The sequence below is a fragment of the Xiphias gladius genome, chromosome 2 (assembly GCF_016859285.1).
Source record: "Xiphias gladius isolate SHS-SW01 ecotype Sanya breed wild chromosome 2, ASM1685928v1, whole genome shotgun sequence".
Taxonomy (NCBI): Eukaryota; Metazoa; Chordata; class Actinopteri; order Istiophoriformes; family Xiphiidae; genus Xiphias; species Xiphias gladius.
The window spans coordinates 22,110,335-22,125,562 of record NC_053401.1 but is presented as its reverse complement, the minus strand read 5'-3'; the positions used below and the strand labels follow the sequence as shown (position 1 = coordinate 22,125,562).

General features: G+C 40.5%; 1 protein-coding gene across 1 annotated transcript in view; it reads right to left on the bottom strand.

Moving 5' to 3' along the window:
• Positions 1-15,228, bottom strand: part of nav3 (neuron navigator 3) — a 343,409-nt gene that overhangs the window by 310,046 nt on the left and 18,135 nt on the right. Inside the window, exon 2 of the mRNA XM_040143100.1 lies at positions 12,135-12,595. Coding sequence (XP_039999034.1) covers positions 12,135-12,203 — 69 coding nt within the window. The 5' untranslated portion in view covers positions 12,204-12,595. The remainder of the gene's footprint in view (positions 1-12,134; positions 12,596-15,228) is intronic.

Sequence of the window (15,228 nt, the reverse complement as noted above, 5' to 3'; positions counted from 1 at the left end):
TTTACAATGATAAGATCAGTAGTACCAGAGAAACTCGAAAAATAATTTTACACCTTCAAAACATTACTCAATCCTCCACCACCTCCACCAGAGACAAACCTGTTGGCTTATATCTTTGCCTCCTCCTTTACTGAAAAGCTGGCGGTCATCAGTAGCCAACTGTCTGAGCTACTCAGAGACCACGAGTCTGCCATATTCAGCCCTCTCAGTGAGGGCAGGGCACCTGCAAGCCGAACATGCAGCAAACGTACTACATGCCTTTCTCTGCATCCTCCGGTCAATGGCAAAACCACCTCCCTCACTCAGCCTTCCTCTCCCACCATTGTGCCAGCAATCACACATGTGATAAATGTTTCACTGGCTTCCGGAACGTTTTCAACCACATTTAATCAGCTCGGGTAAGACCTGTGCTCAAAAAGCCTTCGCTTAACCCTACTCAAGTTGATAACTATCGACTGGTTCTGTTACTTCCACTCTAATCTAAGACTACTGAAAGTATGGTTTTCAAACAGGTCTCAGAATTCCTCTCATGGAGTGCCCTCCTTGATCCAGATCAGTCGGACTTTAAGAGTGTCCACTCCGCTGAAATCAAAATCAAAATTGCCTTTTGATCTCTTACCCCAGCCAAGGTTGCGAGAAACCTTTGATGACCAGCTATCCTTCTCTGACCATCTTGTGTCCGTCTCCCGGTTGTGCCGCTTTGCTCTATGAGAAACTCTTTATGACTCATCTCTTCTGAGAGCACCTCCTTTCTTAACACCTCTAACACCCCAAAATGCCTAACTAGCACTTACTATACATTTTCAGTGCACTTCTTTACCTGACATCCTTGAACTTTGACGTTTGTATTGATATAACACTTAGCACTTACTTCAAGGTCTCCCACTGGACTGAAGCTTTAGTGTTGACTCTCACTTGTAAGTCGCTTTGGATAAAAGCTTCTGCCAAATCAGTAAATGTAAAATGTAAATTATTTAAAAGCTGACAAACTGTTGAGAAGGTTTTGCATCAACTTCAATCGAGTTACATGTATGTAATCATGTTAATTGAAGATAACTGAGGAAGTGAGGGAGTGTGAGGATATTGGCACAGTGTGACGTCTTTATTGTCTTTGTCTGGCTGATTTTAATGGAGTCATACTAGTCACCTTCCTCCCTCAGACATAATAAATCTACTGTAGGAGCTCTCGGCATCTCCTCAGGACTCTACTGGCTGAAGACTGGCCAAAGCTGATGAGTCATATTCAATTCCTGCCATGTACTTGAAACACAGCAAAGCCTGAGGTATACAAGGACAGTAGTGCAACTAAAGTACACACTAGGAACAATGTAAACATTGTCCCCTGTATGATGACTATGCTTGTCAATGGAAAGAGATCAGGATGACCTTGTGATTAAAGGGCTAAACCTGAAAGATGTGGTTCAGTCTTGTAGGCGGCACTGTTCTGTAGATCTCACCCCCACCCTACTTTTCTCTTGAGTGACAGCAGCCTGTGATTATAACATACAATTTGACACACAAGGCTAGTTGGACAACTAAATATTACAGGAACTGAACAGGTTTCTGTTGAATTTCTACTGTTTTGGCTTGACAACAGTTTTCTTAGGGTCTAAGCCTCTGTAAATGAGTTGTTTGATGTTAATACGAGTAGAAATCTCAGTACTTTATCAGGAAATAATATAACACAATATATATATATAATCGTATGAACTGGTCAAAAGTCCCATAAACTCAAGCTAATATTGTCTTTTGTTTATTATTTGATACTATATAAATAGAATAGATTCCACTTTAACACGTTACAGCTGTTTTATAATAATTAAATCTAGTATAGCAGTAGGTAAAGTAATCTTTCAGATATAGCCCTTGAAGAAATATTTTGCGCAGACTGCTTGACAAAGATTTCATATTTTTCCTCTGTTTGCAATTCCCAAAAGAAAGGAACACATGGGAAAACAGCTTTCTGTGTATAATTTTGTTCATGAGTACAAAATAAAATTTTGAGTGAAAAATTAGTTGCTACTGCATAGAAGTTGCTACTGTGTGAACTTAATAAAGAGGATCTGCACAATGCCAGTAAAAATAATGTAGGGGCATCTCCAAAATGTTGTGCGTTACAAAGAATTTTAAATATTAAAAGCTGCTGAAGTAAAGACTGTGCATGAGAGAAAAATCCCTTTTGTCTACTGTTTGATTATTACTGTGATCTACTGTTTCATTTTTATCATTTTATCATTTATCTTTTTTTTTTCATTTAGGAGAATTTAGGCCTCTTGATGACATTACAGCACATTCTCTCTATTCTCTTTGCCTAAATAAATTATGCTCGTATAGAAGTAAAGCTTCAGTAACTTGACACTTGTCTGGCCAGATGCTGATGATGAAAGGTTTATGTGTGGCAAAAGCATGCACTTTTTCTAAGGGTAAAACTTAGATGAGATGAAAATAGCTCCATTCAGCAGAGCAGATGAAGAAGTCATACTGCAGAGATTATCTGTGAGTAGCAGCGCTTGTCTCTCAGTTCTGTCTTCATGAACACAAGTCATCCTCACTTCAATAGAATTCTATAAGGACAATCTCATTTGGAAGACAAGCAACCTGCTGAGTTCATTCAGTTTAGTTGTTATTTTGGAAATCACCGAATAATCCATCACACAAACTGTGGTTAATAAGACTAGAGAAAGAGCCAAAAGCTTGATGCAGTGCAGAATACAAATCTGTCAGATGCTTCCTCATTTCCATGTGAAAATTAAACAAGCTAACCGCGGTGGGGATAAATCACTCTGGTTCTCTTGCTCTTGAATTTTAGCACTTAGAAGTAGCATCCAGAGGATATAACCTGTAGATTTAATGCACGACACCAGTGGAATAAATGCAACACTGATCCAGTGTTCCATTATGTGACTGGTACAAGCCTGCATCAGTCCCGACTGAGTGCCGGTGTCTCTCAACCCCCCAGCACTATGGCCCCTCTTAGGATCTCAGCTGTTGTGATAATCCTGTTATCTGCCATTAAAGGTGCAGGGGGGCTTCATACTGGCTGAATGTTGGTGCAGACATGCCAGAGAACCGGGTTAATACAGCACACCTTACCTGCCTTCATGTGTGTCAGGTTTACCCTCACAGCTACATACCAGATCTAAGTAAATCCACTCGGATGCAATCCAGATACACTTGCATGTATACAGGTGCACTCACACAGGCATTGTTATCACTGACAGCTTGCTTCTTCGTGAAATACTACTCCACACTCATTGCATGCCGACATGCTGTGAACTGAGCATACATAAAATATGAAACATCTACCATCAAAATATGCATGCAAAACTCACCCATGCGCATAGGTTGAGAACGATAGCAACTTCATACAAAATCATATAATCAGGCAGTTGAATAAAACAGAAAAACTGCAGAGACCCTTCAAAACGAAATTCACTGTGACGTCAAGCGTTTCCCTTTGTAGCTCTAACACTGCCACTGTTTAGGGCACCGAGAGTACTTGTAAGGCAAGTTTTGCATAACAAAAGTCTGTATTTTACTTTCAAAGTTCAGATTTTTTTTTTTTTTAGATGACCTGTTTCAAACTATCACGTTGCCTGTGCTTCATGATTTCTCTATGACTCCATTTCTTCCTGTGTCGCGAGCTACGATCTGCACTTTGACTACAGTCAGAGACACAGCACAGGGTTCGAATCATGAGATGATTATATTTATTTAGCTTACACCATCAGTTACAAAGTAGATCCCTTATTCACAGGGGGCTGCTCCTCAAATGGGGATAATGGGATTCCATTTGTTCACCTTGTGCCCCGTTTGTGGCCTTGTTGCCTTTTACGACAAGGTGATATTTCAGCATATTGAACTGCGAAAGACCACATATCATGTAGAAAGGATTTCAGCAGTGGTTTATGACAGACATAGACATGCACACAGTTGAACATGCTGCATGTAGATGAAGGCAATCCATCTGATTTCCCCACCTGACTGTAACCACGTCCAAAAGCTGTGTGATTTAAGACAGGGTCCTAATAGATGCAATGCAGATACCTCTGTGCCTGAGTCAACAGGGGTAGCAATCTCATCTCAGTAATATGCAGCACTCGAAAAGAGAGCATGCCGTTAACTACACTGGGATAAATCATGCCTTTGATGGTACCCCAGGATTTTTGAGATTACCGCTACTTACCGTACTGCTTGGCTTGACCCTATTGGGAGTTGTGTAAACCATCTGGGTGGGGTAAGGCAGCCCTCAGAGGGAGGTTATTTGACAACCAGTTGTATTTATTCAAAATGCCTTTGTTTTTATGACCTGCCTGTTTTGAAGTCGTTGACTTATGTGAAGCACTTTGTAACATGGGTTTAGAAAAGCGGCCTATAAATAAAGACTATTATTATTATTAAAATGGAGTACACAAATGAAGAGCTGGAAGATGAAGAACAGAGCCAGAAAGACAACAGGACCATCCCAACAGGAAACTGTTGGTGTTTCTACGGTCATCGTTCTCCACATACTGAGGAGGAAAACTTTTGCTGCAGAGAGTGGGACCTGTTCATTCAAGACTTGCTAGTGGTATTAATAGTGGTACAAGGACAAATCTAGCAGCAAATCAAGTGGTTGTAGTTGTTGAATTGTTGTGATTTTTCATGTTTTGGGTACAAATATTTGGGGCTTTATATTTCAAATTTACATTTCACATTGGTAGACTTGTATGGTATATTTCTGGTTTACTGAGTTGATGACAGAGTCTTCAATTATACCCCAAAACTCTACCAATGTGGCACAAACAACGCGCAATATAGGCAAGTGACAAAAAATAGCTCCAGGCTGTGGGATGAACAACATATTCTGCATCTATTACTAATATATATTAGTGTTCTTACCACAAAAATATGCACATTGTAAATATCAGTTTATGTTTAATTGGTGTAGGACTGAAGAAGTTTTGGTAACTTTGGGAAACTCTGTGGTATGGTTAGTAGTTGTAAGGTGAATTATGGAGTCTTTGTTTTGTATTTTTAGAAATATTTGTCTTCACTTCCCACTCCATTTATTCATATTTCAGCATCAGGCAACTTGTCTAGTATAACAAAAGCCACCCGAGAAATTTGTGGTCAATAGCAAGTTACTCAAGTCCAGGTCGTTTGCACCAAAGTATATGTACAAAACCTAAATCAAAGGTAAATAGTGTACATTTGTTTCAGTTGTAAAAATATTAGGGTCAATTGAGAGGTAGATGTATCTGGGGGAATTCTACAATCCAACTCCATCCATGACATCACACTTTAGAGCCTTTATGTGTAAAAATGGACATGTTAAAGATGTCCTGGTGCTCTGGAGACTAGAATCAATTAGTGTAGTCTAAAACAGAGCATCACAGGTGTACGGCTTGAAAAACTGCTCTGTGTCTTTGTGCTTCTGCAGGAGAGTGAGTACCAGAAACTCTGTGAGGATGTCTGAACTGTGATTAAGTGACAGCCATCAAACAGCTGGCTGTAAGGACAGATGAGGTTGTGTGGCTTCCCCAGCTAGCTGTGATTCTGTGTCAAGATAGCCTAACCCAGTGCACACACTGTATCTGCGCCGCCGTAGCGATGCGGGGTGCAGATGGGGCGGCTCGCTGGCTTCCCAGCAGTGTCATGGGGTTCATTTCTCCCTCTGCCTGGACTCTCACTCTCTCCTGACTCAGTTTTTCCACTCTTGCCCATTCCGTTCCCCTATGTCTCCCACAGCCTTCAGTTGGTGTCATTTTTGTTCTCCTCTCTCTGTCTAACTCTCTCTGGCATCTCCCTCTCTCTCCCTTTTCTGTTTTTTATCTATCGCTCTCTGTCTGACCTGGACATCACCGCTCTCATCACTTTGCCTCTGAGGCTTGTTTCCATGAATGCCAAGCTTGTGAGGCTGTCCTGTTTTGACATGTTTTCCCTTCGACTTTATTCAGTGGTCTCAACCCACTAAGTCCTCATGGAATAAGCTGCTGTTGTACCATCTCAAGCCAACTGTGTGTGTGCGTGTGTGTGTGTACATGGACAGTATATGACGGTTGGGTTGGGGGAGCTCTTTAACGATGTCACCGCACAGTTACCAAGATGACTGACATGTAGAAAGATTTGTATGAAAAAGAGTCAATCTTGCAGGAATCCTTTCTGGTTACTGTTATCTATGTAAACCATTCTGTAGCATGGCAAAAATTAAAACAAACTGTTTTTCCTATGGCTGCACAATGGCCATGGGGGCCTTTAAATTTAAAGGGTTTATTCCCTTAGCAGCATGAATAGGCTCAGTACAGTAAACAACAATGTGTATATATGACAGAGGACGTTTTTGCATGAAGGTGGCACTTCAGAAGTCACAGGAAAGCCCAAGGTGTCAAACCACCACAAGCATAAGGACTCATCCAATTGGAAACATGAATATCAATTTTTGAAATATTTGAAATATGGAAATTTTTTTAGATACCAGGTTAAGGAATTCTGTGTTAATCAAGCAGAACTTTTGATTTGACGGTGATAAAAGACAAAAGGTCATGGAGCCACCAAAATTACTCGGACCCTTCCTATGAATACCCATGACAGATGACTAGTTGTAACTTAGGTCCACCAAAAAGCATTGTGGCACAGTGCTTTAATTTCTGATATTTTTTTATTAAGAAATACTTTGTCGTTCCTCTTTGAATAAAATAATTTAATGTAATGTGAAAGGAGTGCACAGCTTTGCCACATTGCCAATATGTTGTCGTATATATATTCCCATGGAATAGTGTGCAATTTCTACAACTGCATATCACAACAAGGTCACGTTGAATCACTATTCTGACTCAGGCCCAGAGGAGTTCTTTTTTTTTTTTGAGACAGAAATTGAATGGACTTACGTGTTGCTATTTCAGCCTAAAAAATGAAAGTCTGGGTTTAGTGTCACAGAGCAGCTTGCTTCTTTAGGTCAATTCAAGGAGGTTATCATGAGTATGAGTCAGGTTATCCTCTTTAATCAAGGTTGTCTGCCTCAGTGACAGGCACAGCACCCTCCTTACTTTCACATGTACCAACCACTAAAAATATTCCTTCCGTGTCTGTCCTTATTAGCTCTTCTTACTCTTAACTTTACTTCACCTTCTCTTTTATATGATCCTCCTGCAGCCACAGATCACAGCTTGCGCCTTGGTCTACTTGATGTAGCTCTGGACAGAGGTGTTAATCAAATGTCTTAAAAAATGGTCGCACCATACATGCCTGTAGTTTAGGAATTAATCTATGGTTCAGCAGAGAACTTAACCTGTTGATTTTTCATAGCATCCCAGCAAGACAAAAGTGTCATGCACTTTAATATGTTGTGCTTTTCTTATAAACCCAATGTAATTGTGTTTCTATTTGATCATCAAAAAGTTAACACCGTAGCCAGACTGATTCAAAATTTTCTGTTGCAATACCAATACTGATATTTGAGAGTTAGAAAAATCTGTCAGTATCCTCGCTGAAATGTATTTTTCTATAAAGTACATTAACAAGCATTTGATAAGAATCTCTTAAATTTGGTTATTTGAAAACTGTCATCAAGATATATCCTGAGCGGAACATGTAAAATAAATTTGTAGAAGCTCTCCGGTGAACATACTATTTAATGGAGACAGTATTTCTAAACAACTCTTACACATATCTGTACTGTAGATGCAGCAGATTTAACAGCCAGGCTCTCATTTTACAATGGAAATTGCTTTACTTGATCACAAAGCACCCTATGCTACTGACGCCAAAAATATGTAGAACAAAACATAAAGCTGACCATCACAGTTCCCGCTGTCCTCGTGTACATGTGGCTCCCATCGCCCTGACATATATTACATTTCTTGAGGAGGTGCATACCAGCTTGTCTGTGAAGATTCTCTCTCATCCACAGACTCTCAAGGTGCTAACGACCCCACACGAGGTTTAATGCCTGGGACTCCCCACCAGTCAGTTAGAACTGAATGCTTTTGGCTGAGAGGTGAAACATTTTCAAGAACCTCAAGCAATGGCACTTAGAAATACATGCCAACTCCTAACCAGCTGCGGAGCCTCCACACTTATGCAAGTAAAGCAGCACCACAATGGAAAAGCATAAATCATTTACTTAGAAAGGAAATGACAGAGGATGCTTCACAATTGAACCATTATACACATTTTCTAGAAACAGAAATAATAAAACATGTACCAAGCTATTGATTTATATTGAATGCACATGACTAAAAAGCTGAACAAACAATGATTTCAGGGGAAGCTTTCAAAGATTCATGAATGCCAACACACCACTGTCTGAGATGGACATTGCTTTTGTGGTTGATGATGAACAAATTGGTGCATATACTTAGAGGGCATTTTCAACCGATCCTGAAGTCGACGAAAGGACAGACAGACATTATTCAAGCTCCTTTGTTAAAGCTAAATTGAGTCCAACATATTTATTTAGCAATCGTTCGCTACATGTTTTCATGATGATCTATAGGTTGCCAATGATGGCCTGTCACAGTTCAGCACAGTTTGGAGTATATCTGCATATGACCAGGCCAGGTAAATTATTTAGACAACATATGCTTCATGTTGTCACCAACTGATATTGCATCCTCTGCTCTAACAGACACAATGATGTGAGGGTGTGTTTGTATTGCTGTGGTCAAATCCCAGCAATACAATACTAATGTTGTATTCAATTATTGACTCATCTTTCACCAGCCAGCCCCCCTGGACCTTGAAAACAGTCCATCACTTATGACAGTCCATGGGGGTTCGGGAAGGGCAGTTAATTCTTACAGAATTCAATGATAGCTCTCTAGTGGTGGGGCAGCTCTAATGCATGGTTAAAGCATCAGCTTTGGAGGGATGTGTTGGTTGAAGTGATTAAAATAAACTCAATTAAAGGTTTGCCAGAGCATAGTGAAAGCTCACAGATGATTGACTGATGAGAAGACTTCCTGCAGAGGTCTTAGCAACACAGCTGCTGCCCCTGTCTGACCATCCACAACCAATCACGATGTGCAAAGTTTCCCACTGGGTCAGGTGAACACCATCCATCTTGGAAAAAGACAGTGAAGAGGGGGAGGAAAAGAAGAGGAGAGAGTGGGAGGGATGGAAAGAAAGAGTGCCAGAGTGATGGAAGGAGGAGCGCTGCCCAAATATGGCCTCTATTCCATTGGTTTAAAACTTCTGAATTTTTAAATTTTGGACATTTGACACAAAACTCCTACATAAAGTTTTCCTCTGGGAAATCCTTAGGGATAGATTACAAAGTCCGCACTGTTCAGACTGCATTTTTACAACTTTTCTTCGATGCTACAGCCTCACTGAACTTGTATTTGGTGTAAGTTGGTCAAGTTGGTCAGCTATAGATGTGACAAATTTCGAGCCAACATCAAACAGAAATCCAACTAAAGCCTAGAGGAGAAGAACAAATCTAATGCTAATTGGCCAAAGAATAACTGAACACCGCAAAAAGACCTCATAAAGGAATACTTAGACATTTTGGGAAACACGCTTATTTGATTTCCTGCCGAGAGTGAAATGAGAAGATTAATATCACTCATGTCTGCACTGTAAATATGAAGCTATAGCTAGCATAAAGACTGGAAACAGGGAGACACCTAGCCTGGCTGTGTCCAAAAGTAACAAAATCCCGCTACCAGCACCTCCAACACTCCCTGATTAATGTTATACTTTGTTTGTTTAATCTTTATAAAAAACAGAGAGTAAAAACAATGGTGGGTTATATGCTGGACAATTTCTTGGTTGGAAGCAGTAATTTAGTTCACAGTTAGTTAACAGTTCCCGCTGAGAAGCTAAGCCAAAGGGGCTTCTGGCTCCAGCTTCATGTTCAGCATACAGACATGAAAGTGAAAGATAAATGTTGACTACTCATTTCAATGTTTAAACTTGACTGAAATTCAACTTTTGTGCCATCATTTTCTCCGTAATACAAGTTTGGCTTGCATCACAGGGTTTCCACCACGCATAAAAATCCCCCTATTCATTACAAAGTGACTGGTGGCAACAAGGTTGCATTAGCAATAACGGGAAAGAGACAGAGCATTCACCTCTCCAAATCTTTGCAAAGATCATGTAAGTACAGCATTTCTCTTGTGCAGTTTTCAACCATCAGGGCTGAAGGAGCAGAGTCAGTATGAGACTTTGGGGATGAGACATAACCAATCACGTCAGGCATTTACAGCATGCGTCCCACTGAAACCACAGAAACATCGCCAGGACTATTGAAAACCTTCCAAAAAGAATTTCTTTTGCTCAAAAACATTTGTCTCCTAGCTGAAGGCAACAGTCAAGAGGGAGGGATGAGAGTTTATCTTTTGGCATGACACACATCTTCAAAACGGCAGCCAAAGTGCACCAAATCAATTCCCCTACCAGATGAATATTTGATGTCCCTCTATGCCCAGTTCCAATCTCAACTTCAAGGGAGGGTTCCTTTACCTAGAAATCAACTCCCATTCTGTAGCTCCAACAAAGAATATGCTGCTGAGGAATAAGCTGCTCAATACATGGGCTCATTTTGTTGTTTGATGTATATTTATGTAAAAGCTCCAGTAAGTGTAAAGGTCTACAAGTGTTGTGAAAAATAGACTAAGCACTGATACTGAACAAAGGGTGGGCATGTCTAATCTAAGTGAACCACGAGGATGAATTATCTTCTGATTTTTGAAGTGCTCACATGGATATTTTTGTTTATGAGGCCTATTACCGACCATTGCAATCATCCAGAATTTATCACAAATCCCACGGCAGGAACACACCTTCCTTCCGTTGCCTTCTCTGAAAGGGTATAAAATGTTGTTGCCTGGCAGCACAAGCAGCAACACGTCTCTGTGTGGCTTTAAGGAGAAAAAAAAAAAAAAAAAAGAGCACTCCCAGGTGGCACTCAAAAGGAGAGAAAATAATGAAGTACAATCATCTTTTTTATGAGATCCTAATAGTGCTACAAATGTCAGACCTGATGTATTACTGCACATTCACTCCGCTCAGATGTTCCCTGGGCTTCGCCTGGACAATCATAACGCTTATCAAAAGCAATTCATTAGAGGAATCAGGTCAGAGGCAGAGAGAGGAAGAGAAACTGTGTGTGTTTGTGTATCTATATCTTTGTTTCAGTCTGTGTATGCATTTTATAAGTGTTTATGTCTCATTCCACTCGCCGGTTAATTTTTTTCTTTGTGTGTTTTTTTTCTTAGTCCTGTAAGTACTACCTCTAGGCCTCTATGGATATTTTTGCATTGTGTGAACCTAAGTGTATATACAGTATGTGTACATACAGCGATCAACCACAACATTAAAAACAGTTACCGGTTTGACGCTGTGGCTGATCACTGTATGTGGCCATGTGCTCTGCTAAATAGACTTTTGAATGGAGCCATTGCTTTTTATTTACCAGAAAGACAGAGACTAGTCCTTCTGTCCTCACATTCCCACATTCCCCACAGACAGTGAACTCTCAGCCTGACACCTGGTTTCTCTTCATCAATTCCAGTCTCCACCGCCACAGTTGAATCTGAAACTGTCCGGGTAACCGCACTGCGCTCAGGGTCAGACTCAAAAGTGACCTCCGCTAAGATCACCATCATCTAACCTCAGTCTGCCCTCCATAGTGGAACGAGAGACCATTAGTGCACATTATATCACTTTAAAGAAAAACTATTTGTCCCATTTTTAAGGGTATACTCCCTTCCTATTCCCAGAGTGGTTAACATAAAAAGCATCTCATACAGAGAGTAAACACGTATTTCACTGGAGGGGGCTGGGGCGGGCCCTGCCCAGCACCACGCCACATGAGCCGAGATGAAAGACTGGAGGCACTGAGCAGGAGCTGAACCCCCCCCCAACCCATCGCCTTTTATAAATAGCTATTAGGAGATATGGAGCAAAGAAGCTACTGGGACTTCAGACAACAGCAGCAATTGGACCACCATGTTCTCCTTTTTGTGAAAAGAACAACAAACCAGCCAATAAACAAACTTTCATTCCTTGGCTTCCACATACATACAACTGGAAAACAGCAAAACCAAAACTGATTTTTTTGAAAAAGCAGCACACACAGGGGAAGATGAAAGAAGAGAATTTTGAGGCAGAAAAGAAAAAAAAAAACAAAGCAACATTTTTCCTACCTTTTTCTGATCCTCCAGCTTTTGACTTGTCGACTTCTTGCCACGCTTGCTGGCTTCTGGTACATCCATCCCTGGTCCAAATAAAGAATAACTCCAGAATAAAGGAACAGGAACTGAACTGAAGAGAATCCAGATGGCTACAGTTTGCCGATAAGGGCCTGTGTCCGGCTCACGCCTTCACCCGGACACAGGCAATCCATGGCAGGTGGTGGTTGGTACGGTTAAAGTAAAATGTGTATCTGACTGTTATCAGTGCTGGAAAGTCTTTGTTGAACAGGACAAATGCCAAACAAGTAGCAAAAGGCTACCAACAGAGCATCATTATGATGACTGGGGCAAAGAGAACACTGATGAAGATTTTCAGCCTGCACGTTGTGTAGTTTTACATGAAGACAACAGTTATGCTAGCTACTTCCTCAGAGTGCAATCCCTGGCTCCAGCACACAGTCTTCCCTCCATATCTGGGGAAAGGAGAGAGACAAGACACGCTATAAGACAAATGCATCAAAAGCAAAAAAATGAGAAATACAGTTTTAGCTTCACAATTAATGCAAAAGCTCTCTGCAGCTCCGAAAAGTCAACATTCCCCTTGGTGCTGCACTGTACAAATGGCAGGGATATCTGCATATCAAAGTGAATGTTGCCATGGTGCTCGGAGAGGGAGAGAGAAGGAGAAGCTTCCCCTACATGCTGTTTGTTCTGTGCTGAGTGATTGTTTTTGATTGTTTCTCCAAACCTATTTTCCACCAAAACATAGCAGGGGAAGGATTGAGTCATGCTGAGGTCGGGTAAACTCGCACCCTAGGAAGAGTCCAAGCATGGAAAGATAACCATATGATCAGTGGCTGGCCCCACTGTGGACTGTATGAGGGGTCAACTTGTCTGTTTGGGTTACTAGCATTCTGCATAACACAGCATCTGCCGTTCACAAGTTTTTATACTGTGCAGTTAGAGCATGATTTCGGAATGGAACCACAGACCTGCCAGTGAGTGTTCTTTACCTTACCCACTGAGCTACATGACTCTTATTCTAGCGGGGCACTGTAGGTAAATGATTGAATGTTTTATTGCAAAGCTATAACGTTGGCCTAGACAGTAATGATTGCTGTCGGAGGCTGGTTTCAGTTCATTTCAGAAAGCAACTTATTCAATTGTTTATCTATTTTTAGTCAAAGCTACATTATCATCGCAAAAATAATGTCAACTTCTACCAGCAACTAGAGAGTTTTGAACTGTAAGCCATACGGTTGTTATGGGTGGAAAATCTCCTGACTGCTTTATGGCAAAAACTAATGTTACTTTACAGCAAGAAACAGGGGAGTTATACCTTTTCTAGCCCAAACAAAGAAAAAAACTTTCATTCATTCATTTCAGTGGCCGATAGTAAAAGAAAAGTAAAGGTTGATGGAGGAAAAAAAAACTTTTAAAATATTTTCCCCCTTCTTTTCAAAAACTAAGAGTCTACAGAGATGCTACCAGATCCATGAGGCTGTAATGCTCATAGTAGAGAAACCAAACTAAAAATGTAAATGTAATAATTAAATGTAAATGTAAAAACTTTGGTCAGAGAATGGTGTCAGAAAATATCTCACAAACTAATTATATGAAAATAATGGCAAATCCTTTTTTGCCAATAAAAGGCCATGTAGCCTTGAAAGATATACTCTTTTTAAAATCTGAAAATACAGTCCTTGGTGATAGCAATGTATCTTTATAAACCTCCAATTATTAATTGAGAAATAATTAGCTTTTATTATCAATCCACTTTTCAATTCAGTGTGTTAGTTTAGCATGTTAGCATTTTAACATTTTTTAAACTTGCAAAGTACCACTCAGTATTGGAAAATTTTAAATTATGACCTGATGATGGCACTAGAGGAAAAGTCAGCAGATCAACAACATTCACAAAGACAATGAATTTTTTGCACCAAACAGCAAGGCAAATCATCCCAAGATACAACTGTCACCCTGCTGGTGGCAGTAGAGTCAGGAGATCACCAAAGTCATGTCTGTCCAAAGTTTTATTGCAACGAATTTAATAGTTGTGAAGATGCTTCACTCTGCACCAAAGTTGTGGATTGACTGACCAACATTGTCAGCCCCACAGCTAAAAATGGAATGAATATAGGGTAACAGGGGAACTTAGTAGGTTTGAGACAGGAAGCAATTTGGTTGATGTGCTATCAATTATGACAAAAATAGTAATATTACTGGTGATGATTAATAGAGGTTTTTGTTAATCTGTTTTACACCCATAATTTAAAAAGGTGCAACAATGAATTCCACAATGACATATTGGTGCCTGAAATAACACATACATTAAAGCTACTACAAACTGGTACTGATTTTTGTCCTGAGGCCAAAACCTAGAGATAGAACAATCACCCCACTCTAAAGCAAATACAGTATACAGTCCCATATATAGTTTCCCCATACTTAGAAACACGATTGCACTGTCACTAAAATCAATGGTTTTCTGCACTGCAATTCAGCCACCATCCATCCACAGAAGTTGGCCCATCAAATGCTCCAATAATCCCTCAAGGTAACTCACTGTGAGACAACTCATCACAGAAAACAGCCTCCCCAGCCAACCACCACCAGGCCATTAGGAAAGCTGACTTGTGGTCGCCTTCATCTCCTCTCTTAACACCGACCAGATCTTAACGGTCTCCTTTGCCACTAGCCACTACCGAGCTCCAGAGTGCCATGTAACAGTGAAACCCTGTCAGTTACTTAAAGGAAATCATGTCAAGTGCTGCCATCTCAGAATTGGTTCTTAGGGAACATCATGAACCTTGTGATGAGCCCAACAAGATTTTCCACTGAAACTCAGAGTTAGCTGCTAGCAATAAGCTGTGGAAAGCACTCCTTTCAAGTACCATGGGGATGCTGTTCCATTACATTATGTAGTACCCTCAAACAACAAGCTATGTAGAGGGAATATTTGCAGCAATGGGTGATGAGGAAAACTAAGCCAGTGCTCTCCTAAGACTAGAAACACCACAAATTTTTGCATAGGCAATAACACTGCATAACAGAAATGCTAAAGTTGCTAAAAGCACAGCTGTATTGCTCCTAGACTTCCCCATTT